At 45.0% G+C, this 21,014-nt stretch overlaps 1 protein-coding gene and 1 long non-coding RNA gene across 16 annotated transcripts in view; one reads left to right on the top strand and one right to left on the bottom strand.

The window, feature by feature from the left end:
- Positions 1 to 7,112: 7,112 nt before the first annotated feature.
- PCBP1 (poly(rC) binding protein 1) lies at positions 7,113 to 8,674 on the bottom strand. Its single transcript, XM_006151281.3, has one exon. It carries the CDS (start codon positions 8,569 to 8,571, stop codon positions 7,501 to 7,503), a length of 1,071 nt encoding a protein of 356 aa, XP_006151343.1. The 5' UTR covers positions 8,572 to 8,674; the 3' UTR covers positions 7,113 to 7,500.
- Positions 8,675 to 9,191: 517 nt separating this feature from the next.
- LOC102500575 (uncharacterized) overlaps positions 9,192 to 21,014 on the top strand; it is a 47,361-nt gene continuing 35,538 nt past the window's right edge. For 11 of the 15 annotated variants that reach the window (XR_003549834.1, XR_003549836.1, XR_003549839.1 and 8 more), the window contains exons 1-3: positions 9,192 to 10,149; positions 10,471 to 10,560; positions 13,305 to 13,428. This is a non-coding gene — a long non-coding RNA (uncharacterized LOC102500575). Of the gene's footprint in view, positions 10,150 to 10,470; positions 10,561 to 13,251; positions 13,429 to 21,014 lie in introns of all 15 variants that reach the window. The other 4 variants (XR_003549837.1, XR_003549843.1, XR_003549840.1 and 1 more) reach the window with 4 other exon arrangements.

Genomic DNA, 21,014 nt, shown 5'->3' on the forward strand with positions numbered 1-21,014 from the left:
CCTGCTGAAGTCTGCTCAGCCTGGTGGCAGAAGTCTGGAGACATAATTGGCTGCTGGGGGGAGAAGGGGGCAGGTACAGTTACCCTAATCCTGCTTGGTGGACACAGGTCAAGGGGGATATTGGGGAAGCCAGAGCCCTTTCATAGAGCCCTTCTGGTTCAGGTTCAGGCATGATGGCAGGGGAAAATGGCAGGGTCTACTTTGGGGGACTAACATCTCATGCACAACCTTCTCTGGCATGTTCCCTTTTATCTCCCCTCCATTGTCCTCTTTTCATCTCCATAGTCTAAAGTGCCAACATCAGGGATGTTCAGAGCAAGTTTCTCTGGCGTTGCTTCCTTTCTGCTTCCTCCTCAATCAAGCACCCATGCAGTTACCCAAAATGTCAGGCTGGGGCTTGTTGCTGCCAGTTTTTCTGCTAACTTCCACTTTTCTCTTGAAGGGTGCACAGAAGACCTGCATGTCAAAGTCAACCCTGTAGCAGGAGGCAAACGCAGGGATGGGTGCCCACAAAGGCAGCATCATTTCCCAAGGCAGCCAGAGAATGGTGGATATTATCATATCCAGTCTTGCCACGTGGAGGGCCAAGGCCCAGAAGGGTGGAGAGACTTGTGTCAGATCCCCCCAGTGAGTGGTGCTAGTTAGGATTAGAACTCAGGTCTCACAGTCCTCTGCAGTGTTTTTCCTTGCAGAATTTTGGTGCTTAAGAGCAGGAGAGAACCCCAGGCAGGTAAGGAAGAAGTACCCAGGAAAGGTCAGAATTACAAAGACATGATTATGTCCCACAGGCAAGGATGACCAGACAGAACAAGTCTGGGGGACTGCAAGTGGTTCCATATGGAAGGCAGAAGTTAGACCAAAGGGACCCATAGGCCTTGCACAGGTGAAGCTGGTGGGAACAGATACTGAAGGGCTTTGTAAACTGTACTGAAAGTTGGGACCAGCAGTTAGCGTAATGGCTATGTTGCTGGACTCCCACGTAGTCGACCGCGGTTTGTGTCCCAGACCTGGTGGCTTAAAACCCACGCCGGGCGCATGTGTGTGCATGCCCAAGATCTCGAGAGGAGAATGTAGGAGAAGGGATTGCGGCATGGCCACCCCCCCTGGGGGGTGATGTCTCGCTTTCTGTCTCTCTATCTCTGTCTGTCTGCCTGGGGAGCATACGCGCCCTATGGCAAAAACCTCTCAAAAAAAAAAAAAAAACAAAAAAACTGTACTGAAAGTTGAGATTTTCTTTTGTAGATCATGGAGGCTGGGAGTCGGACTTGAAGGCCCCTAAGCAGGGGAGTGATGTGGTCAGATTTGAATGTTAGGAAGGGCCCTCCGGTGGCCAGGCCAGGCAGGGTGACCAGAGGACTCTGTAGTGGAAGGCTTCTGCTGCAACTATTTATATGTCTGGCTGGGTTCTGTCTCATTGGCAGAAGGTGGCAGGCCCAGGGATGCTGGACAGTATGTAGTTCGCCGCTTGGGGTAGCCAAGAGTAGCAGGAGGTGAGGTGGGTTCAACTCAAAAACCTCATGCTCTTGGCGAACACTGCTGACTTTCCAGATTACAGAGCACAAGCAGCTGTTCTAAAAGGTAAACCCGAGTGGTGATTCACTGTCCAAACTGCTGGCTGGAGTGAGGCGCTCAAGTGTACGCTGAATGGAGCAAGGGAGGGGATTAAGGACTGGGGGAAACTCGCCTTCTGAACTCATGATACAATTCCTGTGGCTATGACACAACAGGTGTTTGCCAACCTCTCTGAGCTCCTTCTGACTGCAACAGTGGCTGTGGCCTAACAGTCAGTGGCAGGAGTGGGACTGTGAAAAGAAACTCCACATCAAATCGTGGAGGGGTCTCATTGACTACCAGTCCAGAAGAGATGGGAGAGGCTCAAGCTGCCCCAGAAAGGACAAAGGAGAGGAGTTCTGAAATGCAAGTCTCAGTAGAGGGCACAAAAGGAGTTAAATTCCATAGTCAAGCTGCCTGGTGCCTGCTTCTCACTGCTCCAAAACCCTCTTCTAGGGACCAGTGGATGGCGTAATGGTTACATTGCTGGACTCCCATGTAGTCAACCATGGTTCAAGTCCTGGACCCCGTGGCTTAAAACTACACCTTGTGTGTGTGCGTGTACAGAGAATGGAGAAGGGACTGTGGCATGGCCATCCCCCCTTCTCACTCTTTCTCTCTGGTGAGTGCACACGACCTATATGAAAATCTCTCTTAAAAAAAAAAGCAAAAAAAAAACAACAACAAAAACCTCCTCCTCTTCTAGCCAATTGTCTCTTAGAGGTAACTTGAACCTTCAGTTCCCTATGGATTCTTCATTATCTGCCTTTAGTGAGGTTCCTTTAAGAAAACAAAAATCTTTCCCTTTCAAGTTTTGGTCCTATTTCTTTTCTTTTTAAGAATTATTTATTTTACGTTATTTATTAATTATTATTATTTTAATTTTACCGGAGAGAGAAAGGGAAAGTGAGAAAGCAAGCTGCCAGGTTTGGGACTCGAACCACAGTCTCCCATGTGGGAGTCCAGTGCCCTAACCACCTTGCCACCTGGCAGCCCCCTAGTCCTGTTCTTTTTCTCCTTTGCAGCACCAACTATGTGAGTGGTCTACCCCTGGCTCCATTTCCTTACTCCCAGGTCCTCCTCCTTGCTGCAATCTGGCTTCCCTCATCACTCTTCTGAAACTCTCTCTCCAAGTATACCCATTATATCAAAAGGGTCTTCCTCAGTAGTCCCTTTGTCTCTAAAACGACTGGGGTGAAGGTGTGAAAAAATATTAATTTTCATGTATTTTAAAAATCTCAACTGTTGGTACCAGCAGGTGGCATGGTGGTTGGGACGCTGGACACTCCCACATGGCTATGTTTGAATCCTGGACCTGGAGGCTTGCTTTCTCACCTTCTTTCTCTGTGTCTCTCTCTAGTCAAATTAAGATAAATGAATGAATAAGTAAAACTAAATAATTATTAAAGAAGAAAATCTTAACTGTTAACTTTTTTGTGTGTTTTGTAATGTACGTATTTACATTTCTACTTGCAAAAAAAAAAAAAAAAAAGTACACAAGAGACCAGCAGATGGCATAACGGTTACACCACTGAACTCCCACGTGGCTGACCGTGGTTTGAGGCCTGGACCTGGCGGCTTCAAACTCACACCAGGCACGTGTGCGTGCATGCCCAAAATCCGCAGAAGAGAATGGAGGAGAAGGGATCGTGGTGTGGCCATGCCCCCTGGGGGATGATTTCTTGTTTTCTGTATCTCTGTTTCTCTGGCAAGCAAACACACCCTATAACAAAAATCTCTAAAAAAAAAAAAGAAAAAGAAAATTCTGCACGTTGGAGCTTATAAATAACCATATTGATTAGTATACATTATATGTAATTCATAAATAAACATGCAATAAGAGTATACACTAAAGAATTGTTATTGCAAGTATACTTTTTAAAAAAAGAATTATTTTATTTAACTTTATTTTATTTATTTGTTTGTTTGTTTATTTATTTTTTTATTTTTTAATGTGACAAGAGAGGGAGAGAGGGAGAGAGAGAGAGGGAAAGTGAGAAAGCAAGCCACCAGGTCTGGAGCTTGAACTATACATAGTCAGCCATGTGGGAGTCCAGCACCTTAACCACCACACCACCTGCCGGCCCCACAAGTACAGGCTTTTTTTAGAAATGTTTGGAGAACATCAGTTTCAGAATGAAGCTCAAACCCTTTATCACAGTATTTGAGGCTGTTTATAATTTAGCCTCAGATGATTTTGTGACTTTCTCCACCTGCCCTTCCTCTATTAACCACATACTCTAACTATACTCTAACTATAATCAGCTAGTCGAAATCTTTCAAATGCACCAAAACATCACATTGTAGTAACAGTTCAAAGTATCTTGCATATAGTAGATGCTCAATCAAGTTTGTTTCACAACCTCTGTACAGCATTATTGTCATTCCCTCAACCTCGAAACTTTCCTCCTGTCTTTTCTCAAGGGTACCGTCTTGCTTTCTTTCCCATTGCTTCAACTATTCTTTTGTCTTATTCACTGACTGCTTCTTCCATATTTACCTTACAAATGCTTACCAAGCCCATGCTGTGTCAGGTACAGTGACAAGCACCAGAGGTAGTGTTGAACAAGATGAGGTACCTCACCCCAAGGAGATAACCCAAACTTGATCTCTTTCTCCCTCTCTCTCTCCATGTAGCTTTCCTTTTCAGTTTGTCTGATTTTTGGTTATTTGTTGAATCTCTCTACCTGTATTTATTTCTATCACCATGCCTGAACTCATTGCTTCCTCTCCCTCCATCTTTTCCTCTGGCCTCCACCCAGTTTCAACCTGTCCCATTGACTGGATCCTTTCTTTGTATTCCCACTGATACCACCTTCCCAGCCTCTTCTAGAACCTGCTTCTTCCTTGAGGTTGCTCTCTAAATGCCATTGCTGTCTTCAGATTCGCCAAGTTTCAATCTATCCTATCTTGCTGCCTCAATCACTATTTTATAAATTACTGCTAGTTAAGACAAACAGTAGGAGATTGAGGAAAGTTTGAGGCCTGCTTTCTTATAGGATGTTTGAATCGCTTTACCCAGCAAATTTCAGGAACTTCTTGAAAAGTTTCAGGGGCAGGCAGGTGGCGTGGTGGACATTGGACTCACACATGGCTGACTGAGGTTCAAGTCTTGGGCCTGGTAGTTTGCTTTCTCACTTTCCCTCTCTCTCTGATCAATTTAAAAATAGGGACCAGCAGTTAGCGTAATGGCTATGTCACTAGACTCCCATGTAGTTGACCGCAGTGTGAGTCCCGGACCCGGTGGCTTAAAACTCACACTGGGCATGTGTGTACGTGCGTGCCCAAGATCCCGAGAGGAGAACGGAGGAGAACGGAGGAGAAGGGATTGCGGCGTGGCCATTCCCCCGGGGGGTGATTTCTTGCTTCCTGTCTCTCTGTCTCTCTGTCTGTCTGGCGAGTGCACACGCCCGTGGAGATCACCGACCCTATAGCAAAAACCCCTCCAAAAAAAAAAAAAATTAAAAATAAATGAATAAATAACAAAATTTAAAAATGAATAATTCTTAAAAGAAAAAAAAAGGTATAGATCACACATGACCAACTCTGCGGTTCGAGTCCCAGACCTGGAGGCTTCAGAATCACACTGGGTACATGTGCATGCGTGCCCAAAGTACCAAGAGGAGAATGGAGAAGGGATTACTGCATGATCATCCCCCCTGAGGGGGTGGGGGTATCATTCCTTAATTTCCCTCTCATTGTCTTGTCTGGCAAGAGCTCATGCCCGTACCAAAAAATAATCCTAAGGTATACTGAAATTTATCATCTTCTAAGCACTTTATATACATGTCCTCATCCTTTTAAAATGATTTTTTATTATTTTAATTTGACCAGAAAGTGAGAAAGCAAGCCACCAGGTTCAGAACTTGAACTGTAGTCGGCCATGTGGGGATCCAGTGCCTTCAACCACCATGCCACCTGCCTGCCCCCATGCTCTCATTTTCACAAAACCAGGCGTGGTCTTTTGTTTCTTGCCATAGTGTGTGTGTTCACTACAGACAGTGAGAGGGAAAGTGAGAGATCACCCTCTCAGGGAGGATGGCCATGCACACTCTTTTCCTCCATTCTCTTCTTGGGATTTTGGGCATTCATGCATACATGTCTGATACGATTTTCAAGCCAAAGGGTCCAGTACTCAAACCATGGTTGGCCATGTGGGAGTCCAGCGCCATCACCACCATGCTATCTGCGGGCCCCTGGAGGTGTGTGTTTTTCAATCTCCATTTTACAGAGAGGTTAAATAATTTGCCCAAGGCAGAATCAAAACTTGAATACAGGTCCCAAAATTTCTGTTCCTTTCAGTGACTGCCTACTGCTCCAGTGTGTAAAATGGCAGATCCCGATCTTACCTCCAAGTATTCTCAGAGCTACACCTGTACCTCAGGAAGGAGCTGTCTTGATGAAAATGAGCCTTGACAAATACTTTTTGTGAAGAATACTCCCCTCCCACAGGAATTTCTCTTTGCCACTGGTGATCTCCCATAATGCCTAGGGTTTGAACTAAACACTTTGGCACCTAAACATCTATTGTCTTGTTCTATTGTTTCTGGTGGAGTTTCTCTTCTTTCATCAGGTCCGGCCTAGTCTCATTAACTGATGTGGCTGTGAGGCTGGCAGCTAGGCCTTCACTGGCAGATTGTCTTCATCCACTAAAGTGAATCGGTGGCATTCAAATCTGAGACCCCTTTGGGGTCTTAAAAAATGCAGTTTTCCAATTAGCTTTGAGGTAAGACCCAGGAATCTGCATTTCTAGTATCTAGGTTATTCTTAGGCCAATGGATTAGGCTACATTTCTGCAGGACTGCCCCGTTTAGGCAGAATTATTTCCTGGTATGATTCTCTAAACATTGCACACAGCTGAAGAATTAAAGTGGGCCTCTTTTGTTTCTGGATACACCACTTGGCAGGTGTAATAACATCCTGACAGGCTGTTTGCCACAGGTGCATGCTTGACACGTGCGCCCCATTGGTAGGATCCTCCCTTCCCACTCCCACTATCCAACCCTCTACATCCCACCACCCAGCTGCAGCTGTTGCCCCTCCTCTAAGTCTCCAAACCCAGCCCTGCCCCTTGCCTCCATGACCCCGGGGCCCTTGCCCCTCCTTTCCCATCCTTCCTCCTCCTCCCCAGTTCCTGCCCCTCCCTTCCTCCCCCACCCCCAGCCCTTCCCCAGAATCTTTTTTGTTCCTGGCTAAGTTTTTCTGGAGATAGGGGTGTGGAGGGCCTGCTTAGATGAAGATGTTGTCATTCATAGAGGCCCTGCTGAATGGACACACTTTCCCACCAGAGAAAACGTTATGTTTTCTACCAGAGAAATGGGCAGAGGCCTCTCTCTGGAACTTGGAGTTGTCACTCCCGGGGAGAGACTCTCGGTCTCAGTGACCCTCCCAAACCAGGCCGAACCTTCATGTTCCTTTGTTGGGGCAGAGGGAATGGAATCTTACGATAAGGTGAGAAGGGCTTGAGAAAATACCAGCCAAGGCCAGGCCCACCCTTCCCCTCCTCTCTCCAAACACCTAACACTAAAAGGGAAGGAGAAAAAAAAAGCACCAACAAAGAGTTTAAGATAGCAATTCCCAGCTTTTTCAAATATGAAGCAATTTTTAACCAATCCATTTTTTAATTCTTAAATTCTTGACATTACAGAACTAAACTGAAATTTATTAACATTCCACTCTTACATTTCTTATCGACAAACAGAAAATAAAACTTATGCGCCAAAAAACCCAAAACAAAACTAAAAACAGGGAAAGCTTATAAAACTAAATATGGATCCCAGCATTAACAGCTGAACAGAGAATGTGATTTTTAAATTCTTAGCGGATGATAAAGTTGTGTAGAAACTGAACACTTACAAATTATTTAAAACCTGGAATCACTGACCAGAAATTACACAGTTGGATCATGGGAAAACAGCAGAAAGGGGTTATGAGTGAACCTACACTGTTCTAGCTGCACCCCATGCCCTTCTCAGAGGAAAGCCTGGCATTGATTAGATACTGGGCCAGACTAATACTGGCAGCAGAACCAGTGATAGTAACCTGCCTACCAGAAGAGCCTTCCACTGGATTGGCAATTTTGATCTGGGCCCCGGACATCTGGCGGATCTCATTAATGTTGGCGCCTTGGCGCCCGATTATACAGCCAATTAAGTTATTTGGAATGGTGAGTTCATGGGTGGTTTGAGTAGATGCATCCAAACTTGCCCAATAGCCTTTCACCTCTGGAGAGCTGGAGTCAATTCCGGCGAATCCGGTCCCGCCGTGCATCATGGCAAAGTGAGACTGTTGTCTTGCCACCTGGTTCAGCTTGGCCAGATCGAGCGGAGAAATGGTGTGTTGTCCTTGAATCGAGTAGGCATCTAGAGGTGGTCCCTCCAGGTCATGGGTGGCGTGGGGGTAGCCCGCAGCGTCGCTGCACCGATCTTGGCCGCCCGCGCAGATGACTGGAGAGCTGGCCGGCATGGGCTGGTACGGAATGGTCATGACTCTCCCTTGCGGAGACTGGGAGAGCGTCTCCAGCATGACCAGGCAGATCTGCTTGACACACTCGGTGACAGACTGCGGCACGCCAGCGATGGTGATGGCCCGCTCGGTGGAGTTGGGCAGCATATCCCCCGCCACCTGGACCTGGGCCCCCGTACTCTCGCGGATCTCTTTGATCTTACAGCCGCCTTTCCCAATCAGGGAGCCGCACTGGGTAGCCGGCACCACCAGCCTCAGGGTGACCGGGGGCCTGCTGGCCGCCGTGCTGTTGGTCATGGAGCTGTTGATATCTTCTTCCAGCTTGTCGATGATCATAGCGAAGGCCTTAAAGATGGCATTGGTGGGGCCGGTCAGAGTGATGATTCTCTCCGGACAATTCCCCTCCGAGATGTTGATCCGCGCGCCACTCTCCTCGCGGATCCTCTTAACCGACTCCCCTTTCTTCCCAATGATGCTTCCTACTTCCTTTCCGTGCATAAGAAGCCGAATGGTGAGAGTCACATTTAGTCCACTTTCAGTCACACCGGCATCCATGGCGAGCGGCGGGCGGCGTTCGGGGGAGTTGGGCTCGTTACGTGGTCAAGTCTTTGGTGGCTGGCGGGGGGAGGGGAGGTGCAGGCCCAAAACTGCCGGCACTCCGGCGGCAGCCTCGGCGGTCTGGGCGGGGCGGGAAGCCCGCTTTCAACCCCGCGTACCCTCTGACCCCGGAAGTGCTTGCTGCGCAGGACCCCTTGAAAAAAATGAGGACCCGTCTTTTTTAGGTCACAAGATTGCGCCAACCCCGACGTCGTACTTAAAAAAAAACCCTTTTAACACGCAGTGGGCAATATCAAGTGTTGGGTAGGCGGAAGATGTGGGTCCGGCAGGTTTTTAAAGTGAACATGTATTTTGTCAACTCTAATGGCAACGGCGGACGGCTAAAAATATCAGCGTTGTGTATGGGCGACACACATTATTTTCTAGGCCTATGAGAAGGGTTTATGCGCGGAGTGATACGGACAGCCCGGACGACAATGCAGGCGCCAGCTGGGACGCCGCGGATTTAAAACGTGCGCGTGAGGGAGCCAGAGCGCCTGCGCGAGGGTGCGGGGGGAGCGGGAGGGGCAGCGGCTGACTTCCGGGGGGGGGGGGGGGCGGGGGGGGGGCCCTGCCTCGCCCCCTCAGCGGCGGCCGGTGAACAGAAAGTCCGAAGCCCACCCTTTGCCGCGTCCCAAGTTGCGGTTCTCTTGACTTTCTGGGAGATGCTAGAATCGTGGTCATAAAAAGAATGGCGTCCATTTACATAATGCTTTGTTCGCGTTTTGCAAGTTTTTTTTTTTTCGGTGAAACCCGCAGAAACTCCACCTGCTGCTTTTGGGGCGTTTGAACCACAGCAGCCTGTCAGACCGTGGGGACAATAGTGTGCTGCTGTGGAGGCCGCGCGGGTGCCGACCCCGGCTTTGGAGAGTTCCTGCGGGTTTTCCCGCCGCTCCACGCTCCCGCCGCAGCCTCTCGACCCTGTTCCCCTCGGGGCGGCCCCCAGCGGAACCCGCCATCTTGGAAGGCCTTTCCCTCCGACCTCCTCCGCCGAGGAAATGTCGCTAGAGACGTTGATCTCCGAGTTGTAATTTCTGCCCTTTCCCCTTCCTCCGGCCGAGCCAGGCTACTAGAGGCCGGGCGCGCAACGGGCCTCAGGGTCCCTCCGGGAGGCGGCTAACGTGGCACTCCCCCGCTCCCTTCCCCACGGCGGCGGCCATGTTTCTGGAACACAAAATGGCGACACGTGGCCTGGATTCGTTGCCAAAGAGAAAGTGGGGTCGGCTGGAAAGCTCTAGAATGCACCCCCCACCCCCCCAAGGCCTTCCCCGCATCGCGAGTTTTATGCCGGCTGGAGATAAAATCCCGGGGACTGGTCTGACTCTGGGGGCGGGGTGGGGGTAGAGCGAATTGTAAGCCCCCTCCATTTAATTAGAAACAGGAACGCGAGTAACTGAAATGTAGGCTTAGTATTGGGCCTCTCGCTCTTTTTGAAATTGATAATGGATGATGGGGACAGTGCCAGAGGATAATTTGAACTGACCCCCAACACCACCACCACTAGAACAGTTAGAAAGCCCTGCTTTACGGAATGAGGTGGGAAATGACTGCTTTCTTAGGTTTCCTGAAAGCACAGGCTGCTGTGCAGGGAGACAAAAGATAACGGTTTTATAAAGCCGCTTTCATTTCCTCGAAGAGGCTAGGACTCTTGTGACCTTTTCATGAGCCAGCTGGTCAGGGAACCTCAGTTTACCACATTTGGCGTTCATTTTTAGTCTAGAGGGACAGAGGATCCTTGTGCATCTCCCAGCGCTAAGCCCTATGTTAACCACTGTTACTGCGTGCTATCTTTAGTTTTTGCCATGATCCTGTAAGTTATGTAGTGTTACTTTTTTTTTTTTTTTTTTTTTTAAACAGAGGATGACACTTAAAAAAACAAAGAGGTGAAGTGACTAATTCAAGGTCACACAGTGTCGGGGATGGAATCCAGACCTCATTTCTTTACTGGTGAGCACATTTTCCAGATTTTTCTGCAAATCAGCGTTTTAGATTTTCAATGCAATTTTAAACGTTTAGGTGAAGTTGTCATTTATAGAAACCTCTTTATTATTCTTGTATATTCAGCCTAAATTTGTTTCTCTTAGGGGACTCCCAGTTTTTCCTGATGCAAGGGATACCTGTTATGGGTGGAAATCTATTTCATGGGGTGTCTGGGTGAGGAAAGGGAAGAGGAAGTGACTCAGCCTTGCCCAGGGGCTCAGATGTCTGTCAGTCTGGCCTTGTCTGTGGTGCACTTGAGTCTACATGGTTCTGGGGGTGCAAACAATTCCCATATGACTCACTTGCTTTCCTTAGCTATGCATGGGTTGAATACCTACCTTTCCCAGTTGAGAGCCCTGAACAGGTAAAAATAAATTATTTTACTTAGGCACCAGGCCTCCATCTCTGCAAATATTGACAGACATGACAGAGTATTAGATCCGTTGTAGTCTGTGGACTCTTCAGTTGAGTGTTAACACATAACTAGCAGAACAGGCAGCAGATAGGTGCCTTGACAGTGGTTCTGCTGTGTGAGTATCAGGGATGGAGAGAAAGGTTTTTTGCCTTTGCCTACATTAATATGTATCAAGATATCCGAAGGGCTTTCATGTTATTTTAGATAAGCCTGCAAACAACTTCAGTAGGTAGGTATGGAACAGTGATAATAATAGTATTGTAGTTAGTACCAACTGGCTGCTATGTGCTAGGCACAGTTTTAAGCCTTGTCCTGTGCATTAATTCAATGCCTCACATTAAAAAAATAATTTTATTACATTTTTTCCAAAGAATTGTTTATTTAATTCCAATTGTTGTTGTTATTTTTTAATGTGACCAGAGAGAGACAGAGAAAGACAAAGCGAGAAAGCAAGTTGCCAGGTCCAGGACTCAAACCGTGGTCAGGCATGTGGGAATCCAGTGCCTTTAATCACCACACCACCTGCTGGCCCCCTATTACTACTTTTTAATTTGGGGTGGGGGAGAGAGAAAACAGGCCACCAGATCTGGGATTCAAACCATGGTTGACCATGTGGGAGTCCAGCACCTTAACCACTATGCCAGGCCTGGCTTTCACATTTTAAAAGCAAATCCCTGTACAAAATAAATGTTACATCATGACTCTGACATATGCTACACACATACATAACAAACTAAATTTGCAAAGCAGTATTTATTATGATAAGTGTACCCTAGTATGTAAGTGTTGTTTATATAAAAAAGCATATGTTGTGGCTAGTTAAAAATCTGTTGGTGGGCCAGCAGGTGGCATAGTGGTTAAGACGCTGGACTCCCACACAGCTGACCCCAGTTCGAGTCCTGGACCTGGTGACTTGAAAATCACACGTGGTATGTGTGCCTGTGTGCCCAAGATCCCAGGAGGAGAAAGAAGGAGAAGGGATTTGCAGTGTGGCTATCTCCCTGAGAGATGATTTCTTACTTTCTCTTTCCGTCTCTCTCTGGCAAGTACACATGCCCTGTGGCAAAAACAAACCTACCTATTGGTAAGTTGTGACTATTATATACATTTAATCTTCACAAAACAGGACCAGCAGTTGGCATAATGGCTATGTCGCTGGACTCCCATGTAGTGGACCATGGTTTGAGTCCCGGACCCAGTGGCTTAAACTCATGCTGGGCACGTGTGCATGCGTGCCCAAGATCCTGAGAGGACAATGGAGGAGAAGGGAATGCGGCATGGCCATCCCCCCTGGGGAGTGATTTCTCGCTTTCTCTGTCTCTCTGGTGAGTGCATGTGCCCTATAGCAAAAACCTCTCAAAAAAAAAAAAAAAAAAAAGCAAAACTGCTGTGTTCCAAGCACCCTTCTAGAGACTACCATAGCTGCTTATTTGTCAACTCCCATTAAAATATAAGTTTCTTTTTTTTTTTTAAGAATTATTTCCATTTCACATAGGTACAGAGAGGTGAAGGAATTTATCCAAGGTGTCATAGCTATTAAGTGGTAAAGCAAGTATTTTAATCTAGGCCATAGCAGTCCAGAGGCTATATATGGAGCTAGATGTGGTCTCTGCTGAAGGCTTCAAGATAGAGTACATTAGGGAATTAAAAGTATTAGTAAATGTGAAAACTCAGGCAACAAAAGGACTAAATTGTATATAATCCAAGAGTATTCTGAAACAAAGCATTCTGGGCCTCTGAATCTGCTACTTATTTATTTTCCCTATAGAAAAATTTATCCAGCAGGTCTTTCTTCCTAGGACTGCCTATTTTAAGTCTTTTCCGCCTGAATTTTACCTTGACTTCTTCTTATCTGTACACCTGAGGAGTCGTATCTTCTCAGTGAAGCCTTTCCTTTGCCAGCTCCCCCCCGAGTCCCGCAGCCCTCCCCTCAGTAGCCTGAATTTGGCTGTCAGGTTGTAATGCGTCTCAGTGTCGATAATATTTGGTGCCTTGGGTGAGTGATCTGGCAGAGAGGGCACTGGATTTTGGAATTTGAGGCTTTTTTAGCCTCAGTTCTGCCACTGACTAGCTCTGAGACCTCTGCTAAACAAGTGATTAAATGATCTCTAAATCCCCTCTTAATCTTGTCCAGGGAGTGATAATTTTGATAATCTTGATATTCTCGGTTATTTATTCTTGGGTGGGGGAGGTTTATGTAAATATTTACTCACATTTGGTAAATTCTCCACTCCCTTCTTCAGACCTGCACTGTTTTGTGGATACGTGAGTGAATTCCACACTACCTGTTTTATAGATGAAGCCACTGAGATACGGAACAACTGACTGAACAGTCACCGCCCCACCCTGGAGCTTCACATGACTCTTCCTTCCACTTGAGGGACCACAGATTCATCAAGGGGGTTAACAAGGCTGGGAAGGTGAGTCAGGCTTAGACTTTGGTTGTTGAGCCACAGATTTCTACTCCATCTAGAGGAATGATTTTTGCTTCCTTTTATGTTACATTGGTATGTTGTGTAAAATCTTTTTTTTTTTTTTTGAGAGGTTTTCGCTATAGGGCACGTGCCCTCGCCAGACAGGCAGAGGGAGACACAGAGACAGAAAGCGAGAAATCACTCCCTCAGGGGGGATGACCACACCACAATCCCTTCTCCTCCATTCTCCTCTCGGGATCTTGGGCACGCACGCACACGTGCCTGGCGTGAGTTTTAAGCCACCAAGTCTGGGATGCGAACCGCGGTCGACTACGTGGGAGTCCAGCGACATAGCCATTACGCTAACTGCTGGTTCCCATGTAAAATCTTTAAATGCGATTTCATGTTACTTATTAAGTCACAGGCAACCTTGCCAGTACAGTTTTATTATGCCCATTTTACAAAAGACCTTTTTTTTTTTAAGAATTATTTTTATTTAACTTTATTATTATTATTAAAGAATTGCTTATTTAATTTTTATATATTTATTCATTTATTTTAATTTGACCAGAGAGAGTCAGAGAAAGAAAGTGAGAAAGCAAGCCACCAGTTCAGGTCTAGGACTTGAACTGTGGTCAGCCATGTGGGAGTGTGCAGCGCCTTAACCATCACACTATCTCCTGGTCCCTATAATTATTATCATTTTTTTAAATTGAGAGAGAGAAAGAGGAAAGTGAGAAAACAAGCCACCAGGTCTGGGACTTGAACCATGGTCGGCCAGTGGGAGTCCAGTGTCTTCAATCACCAAGCCACCTGCTGGCCCCAGAAGAGCTAACTTTATTTTTTGTTTGTGCGTTTGCTTTTTAGTTTGGTGTAAGGTACCTGTGCTCACTGGAAAGAGAGAGAGAAGGAAAGTGAGAAATCATCCTTCAGGGGGATGACTATACTGCGATCCCTTTTGTCCCATTCTCTTGGGATTTGGGGCATGTACACACATGTGCTTGGCGTTATTTTTCAAGGTGTCAGGCCTAGGACTTGAACAGCAGTCAGCCATGTAGCTGACCGTGTAGGATCCAGCTGTTAAGTCACAGGCAACCTTGCCAGTATAGTTTTATTATGCCACCTGCTGGCCTAGAAGACCCATCTTTGGAATCTGTCAGGTAGTGTGGTGGTTGGGCTGCTGGAGTCCCACTTGGCTGGTTGCAGTGCAAGTCTCAGACCTGGCAGCTTGCTTTCTTACTTTTCCCCTCTCTGGTGAGTACACCCTATACCAAGTTAAAATAATAATAATAATAAATAAAATGAAATAAATAATTCTTAAAAAAAAAAAGGAAAAAAGAAGAGCTGTCCTTGGATTAAGGGAGTGAAGTGACTTGTCCAAGGTTACACAGCCTGTTAAGATCTGAGTTGAGCTTTTTTTTTTTTTTTTTCTTTTTTTTTGATTTCTGGAGGGCAACTCACCAGAGAGAGAGAGAGAGCAAGAGAAAGAACACACATACATTCTCCAGTTCTTCCTGTCAGGATTTTGGGCATGCACACATACATACCTAGTGTGTTTTTCTTTTTTCTTTTTTTAGAAGTTTTTGCCATAGGATGCATGTGCTCACTAGAGGGAGAGACAGACAAAAAGAGAGAAATCACCACCCCCACCAGAGGAGATGCCCATTCCATGATCCCTTCTCCTTCAGTCTCCTCTTGGGATATTGGACACACACACATATACGCCTGGCGGGAGTTTTAAGCTGTCGAGTTTGGGACTTGAACCATGATTGGACATGTGGAAGTCCAGCGACCTAACCACTACACCATCTGCTGGCTCTGCTTAGTATGTTTTTTAAGGTGCCTGGGTTGGAATTGGATCTGTGGGCTGGTATTCATTTAATCATTGTTCTATGGGCTGGCCCTGAGCCTTTTTTTTTTAAGTGTTACATATTTTTTACCTGATAGTATACATAAACCACACTAAAATGTCTTTCAATAAGTAAAAGGCAGTGTTTTGGATACGGGGAATTCTAATTAAATTGGTAGAGTTATGGCCAAATATATAAAGTAGTTATCACTACCTTATCTTCAGCTTTTGCCTTAACAGGTTAATAAACACAAATTAAAACACAGGCGAGTCTGCTTAGTATTGAGAAGTGAAGAGATTTCTTCAGCATTTATATATTCATATAATCAGTTACCTATAGCCTAAAAAAAAAAACAACTCCAGTAGGCTTTGAGATGGCATTCACCATCTTTGTAGAAAGATGAGCATCACTAATGAATTACCAATTATATCTTTAGAAAGGACAAATAGTGATAGCACTTACTGAACTGAAATTACTATCAAAATGAAATAAAAAAAAAAGCAATATTAATTTAACCACAAGCCAGTCTTACTTAAATCAGGGTTGTCCAACAAAAATATCCTGTTAGCCGTCATGATCCGAGTTCTGGTGTAGGAGAGCAAATAAAATATGGTACACATAAAAAAGGTGAGACATTTCTGTTCTGTCATAAATAAGGCAGTGGCCACCTATTACTCATTAGTAGCTTTTTAAAGATAAGCTATCAACTCAGCTCTTCCTGACTTCTTTTACTGCCGGCAAAGATCATTTTTGTTCCAGGGATGGACTTCTTGAGATTCTCCAAATCCTCCATCAGTGTTTCCTCTCCCCGGGTGATGCCTTTGTTCTTGTTGGCATCTGTGTAAGAGAATCCAGGGGCCTGACCTGTCTTCCGCCCAAATAGACCATGGAGATTTGGGCCAGTCTTGTGCTTGCCTCCCTTTTCCACGGTGTGGCACTGGGCACACTTCCAAACAAAAATCTTCTTGCCTTTCTCAACATCACCCATTTTTAATTCTCTCTTTTGTTGCTTGGGAATATAGAGTTCCCGCTCAGAAGCCAGATGACCCGCTCTCTTGAGCTGAGCCTCTTGACTCTTGGTTCTAGATTGTTCCTTTCCTTGGCTTCTGATGCTTATGGCATGGACTTTGATGTATGGGATAGCTTTACCTTAAACTCATAAAGCTTTCTAGCCAGTCTTATTTTTTTCTGTCCCAGATCATCCAGTCTATTTATCTTAGGCTCCTGACTCTTGGTTTGAGAAAAATAGGTTCTCTCATGTTCTCTAATATTTACATTTTTGGTTTGGAAAGGTATGGGGATAATTCCTCATTGAGAGTCTTAGGTTTCTTGAGGGCAAGGGCATTTCTTTAATCTATCTGATGCAGCTAGTCTACTGTAGCTATTTAAATTTGCCCTGCTACCATGCAGCATTTTTTTTTTAAATGAGGTTTCTTTTTCTTTCTCCCTTCAGATTTATTTTCCTATTTGTCCAGCTGCTCTTGCACTACAATAATGCAAGTGCTCCCTATCCCTGAATCAGCCTGAAAATATACTGGGTGTGTGCATGGGCATCTAGGATCCTGAGGAGCTGGGGAAAGGGGATTACAGCATGCCAAGGCTCTGTGGAGGATGCGTTTTCTCTCTCTCTTTCATGCATTCACACACTACCATTACAGAAAAATTCTGAACTGAAATAGTAGTAAATTAAGAAGTTTTTGCCTTTTTACTTTTTAGGATATTGCAGCCTAGAAATGTATCTTACCCACTTTGTAGATATTCTTTTGTTTGTTTTTTAGAGAGATTTTTGCTGTAGGGCACGTGTGCTCACCTGAGAGACAGAGAGACAGAAAGCAAGAAATCACCTCCTGGGGGAATGGTCATGCCACAATCTCTTCTTCAGATCTTGGGCATGCACGTGCATGCTCCCAGTGTGAGTTGTAAGCTGCCAGGTTTGGGACTTGAACCATGGTTGATTATGTGGGAGTTCAGTGACATAACCATTATGCCATCTGCTGATATCCCCACTTTGTAGGTAATAAGTTCAATCTCATGTTCTGGTAACTCTGTCTTGCGTACAAGTGTACAAGGTCACTTTTTTATTTTTTTTTAAATTTTTTTTGCTGTAGGGCGCATGCGTTCACCAGAGAGAGAGACAGAAAGAGAGAAGTCATCCCCTGGTGGGATGGCCACACTATAGTCCCTTCTCATCCATTCTTTCAATATTTTGGAGACACATGCACATGTATCCAGTGTGAGCTTTAAGCCACCAGGTCTGGGACTTGAACTACAGTCAACTGTGCTGGTCCCATGAGGTCACATCATGGTTATGTGAAAAACATAATACATATATTGATGTAGTTTGTAGAAGTGACAAGGTGATACACCAGCATCCTTATCCTAATTTCTCACAATTGGGCAAAGCAGTGCCCCTGCCCCTTCCCCATGGCAGTGCCCATGGTTACAACTATCCCCCTCCCTCTTTTTAAAAATTTTCCAGAGGGCACGCACACTCACAGGAGAGAGAAGGAAAGTGAGAAAGCATTCCCCATGGCAGATGGCCACATTGCAATCTCTTCTGTTTCATTTCTTCTTTTGGGATTTTAAGCATACATACACAGAACACCTGGTTTGTTTCTCAAATCGTTGGGTCCAGGACTTGAAGCATGCAGTTGATCACGTGTAAGTCCAGCCTTAACCACCACACCACCTGTTGGTCTTGAGGTAGGTGTTTTGGACAGGGTTTTGCTGTGTCGTGAGCCTGCACTAACCTCTCAATTAGCCAGGATTACATGCATGTGCAGCCACATCTGGCATGCTCAGGGTGACTCAGGATGAACCCCATGCGGCTTTCAGCCTCTCAAACAGTGGTGCTCTGTGTACGCCACCCTAGCTGGATCAGATGCCAGTAATTTTAATATTAATGTCAGTTCAGTTGCTTTATCAAGGAAACTGTGTAATAAAAATCACAGAAGGTATCCCAGACAGATTTTCATTATATTCATTAATTTAATAAGTAAGTACTGATTGATTGATATGTTCCAGCCACTAAGGATATGAAAATGAATGATAACCTATCCTTGCCCTCAAGATGTTTATGGTCTGAAGAGGCAAAGAGACGACATACACTGCAGTGTGTTAAGTATTAGGATATGGGTTAGCAGAAGGTGCTAGGGCAGTATAGAGGAGGGGTCCTTGATTCAGCCTTGGAGGGGATTCAGGAAGGCTATCTAGATAAATTGACATCCTCTCTGAATTCCAAATGAGCAGATTGCAAGTGGAGAACATTGAAGGGTATTCTAGGCAGAGAGCTCAAAGGTTCAAAGACCCAAAGGCAGAGAGAACAGAGTCCATCAGAAGTTGTAACCATTTCAAGAAGGCAGGAAAGATGTTTGCATTATCCAATTTTTGGTGATTTTTGCTCTGCTTCACTAATATGGATTATTGAGACTTGACTATGCCTGCTAGAATACAGGGAGTTAAAAAGGCTTTCTTGTGTAGCAGTAATATTCTTTTAAGATGAAGACACCAGAAATTACACTTCTGTCTGGAGATTGTGAAAAGAACATGTAAATTAAACACAGCCTTTGAATTAGTAAATGATTAGTAACCTTCTGTCCAGTAAAAGAAAAAAGGCGCAGTTCATAGCACATCCTTTTCTGTCCAACTTTTGCATCAGATTATGTTCTGCTTTGTTTTTAAGGAGTTGTGGGTATGGAAATTTAGGGTCTTTGTTTAGCTGGTTGGGATGTTTGAGTTAGGGAGGAGGGAAGGGAGTTCAAGAATAATTGCTACTTTATGTTGGAACAAAAGAAATACATTTAAATAGCTCATTTCTCTGATCCCACCTACTGAGCACAAGCAAGACATAGTCAGGGACTTTGTTTCAGTGAGACAATTATTTAGCCAGACAAAGCATTCGTTCAGCATTATTTACTGTGTAAAATATGTCCTATCCAGATTAAGAGCATAGAATTTTGCTTTTTGCAATTATTTATTTATTTTTTTGAGACATGGATGTAGCTGTATTAAATAGAAATGTCATATATATTCACTGGACAATAATGAGATCTTACCTGGAGTAAAAGAGAAAACCTGATATGCTTGGATTAGGAAAGAACAAGTTTAGAAGACAGCATACAGATTCAGTGGTCATTTCTTTGCCATCTTTAATCTTGACCTCCCAGTAGCAGTTGGTGCTTCCTCTGTGCATATTAGCTTCACTTGCCTTCTAAAATGCCACTCCTTTGGTTCTTCTCCTACTTCACTGGTTCTTCATTTTCTTTCTTTCTTTTTTTAAACATTTATTTATTGATCGTGATTTTTGGGCTGCTGGGTCTTGGACTTGAACCACATTCAACCAGGTAGGTGTCCAGCACCTCAACTACCATACCACCTGCCAGCCCCCATCCTTCCTTTTCAGCATTTATTTTCTCTTCTGATTCTCCTCTTGTCAGCCTCTAGTAATTTAGTACTCAGAGCAGTCCTCTTATCCCTTTTCTATCTACATTTTCTTTCAAGATTTTTTTTTTTAAGAGCGATTTTTGTTATAAGGCATATGAGAAATCATCCCCTGGGGAGATGGCCACACTTCAGTCCCTTCTGCATTCTCCTCTCGGGATTTTGGGCATGCATGCACGCACACCTGACATGAGATTTAAGCCACCGGGTCTGGGACTTGAACCATGGTCAACTATATGGCAGTCTATTGGTCTAACCATTATGCCATCTGCCAGTCCCTCTTTCAAGATTTTAAATATTACTTATACCTTCAAAATTCTTGAGTTTGTATTACTAACGTGAATGTCTTCCCCTGAATGAATGACTCTCATTTCTAGCTATTTACTGAATACTTCCACTTGGGTATCTACTAGCTTCTTTTTTTTTTTTTCCGGAGAGGTTTTTGCTATAGGGCACGTGCGTTCGCCAGACGGACAGAGACAGAGAGACAGAAAGCAAGAAATCACCCCCCCGGGGGATGGCCACACCACAATCCCTTCTCCATTCTCCTCTTGGGATCTTGGGCACACATGCACATGTGCCCAGCGTGAGTTTTAAGCCACCAGGTCTGGGACTCGAACCGCAGTCGGCTACATGGGAGGCCAGCAACATAGCCATTACGGTAACTGCTGGTCCCTCTACTAGCTTCTTGAAATTACTGTAGGACCTAACTCCAGAACTTTTCTCAAACCTGCATCTCTGGCAGTTCCTCTATATCCCTGGGGTTTCAGTTGTGTTGAATATGTACAGGAGACTCCCTTGACTGTACTTTCTCTTCCTCTCTTCCTCTAATCCATAGGCAGGTCCTGTCAGCTCCACTTTAAAATATATCTAAGGGGCCGGCAGGTGGTGTGGTAGTTAAGGCACTTGACTCCCCCATGGTCAACTGTAGTTCAAATTCCAGACCTGGTGGCTTGCTTTCCCTCTTTCTATCTCCTCAGGCAAGTTAAAAAGTAATTGGAGGCTGGCAGATAGTGTGGTGGTTAAGGCACTAGACTCTAACATGGCCGACCATGGTTTGGGTCTCTCTCTCTCTCATCAAATTAAAAAATAAAATAATACAATTAAATAGAATAATTCTTTAAAAATTAATAATAATAATAATAAAATAATTCTTAAAAATAATATATGTAGGAGTTAACACTTTTCACAGTCTGCCCTACTGGTATTGGAATGCCATAGCTGCCACCTCCTCTTCCCCTGTACCCCTAATCCCTGCTGTTTTGCCAGAAGGCTCGTTTTTTTGCCTCACTCCTGAGAATG

Source organism: Tupaia chinensis, unplaced genomic scaffold (assembly GCF_000334495.1).
Source record: "Tupaia chinensis unplaced genomic scaffold, TupChi_1.0 Scaffold000316_1, whole genome shotgun sequence".
In the NCBI taxonomy this organism is placed as follows: domain Eukaryota; kingdom Metazoa; phylum Chordata; class Mammalia; order Scandentia; family Tupaiidae; genus Tupaia; species Tupaia belangeri.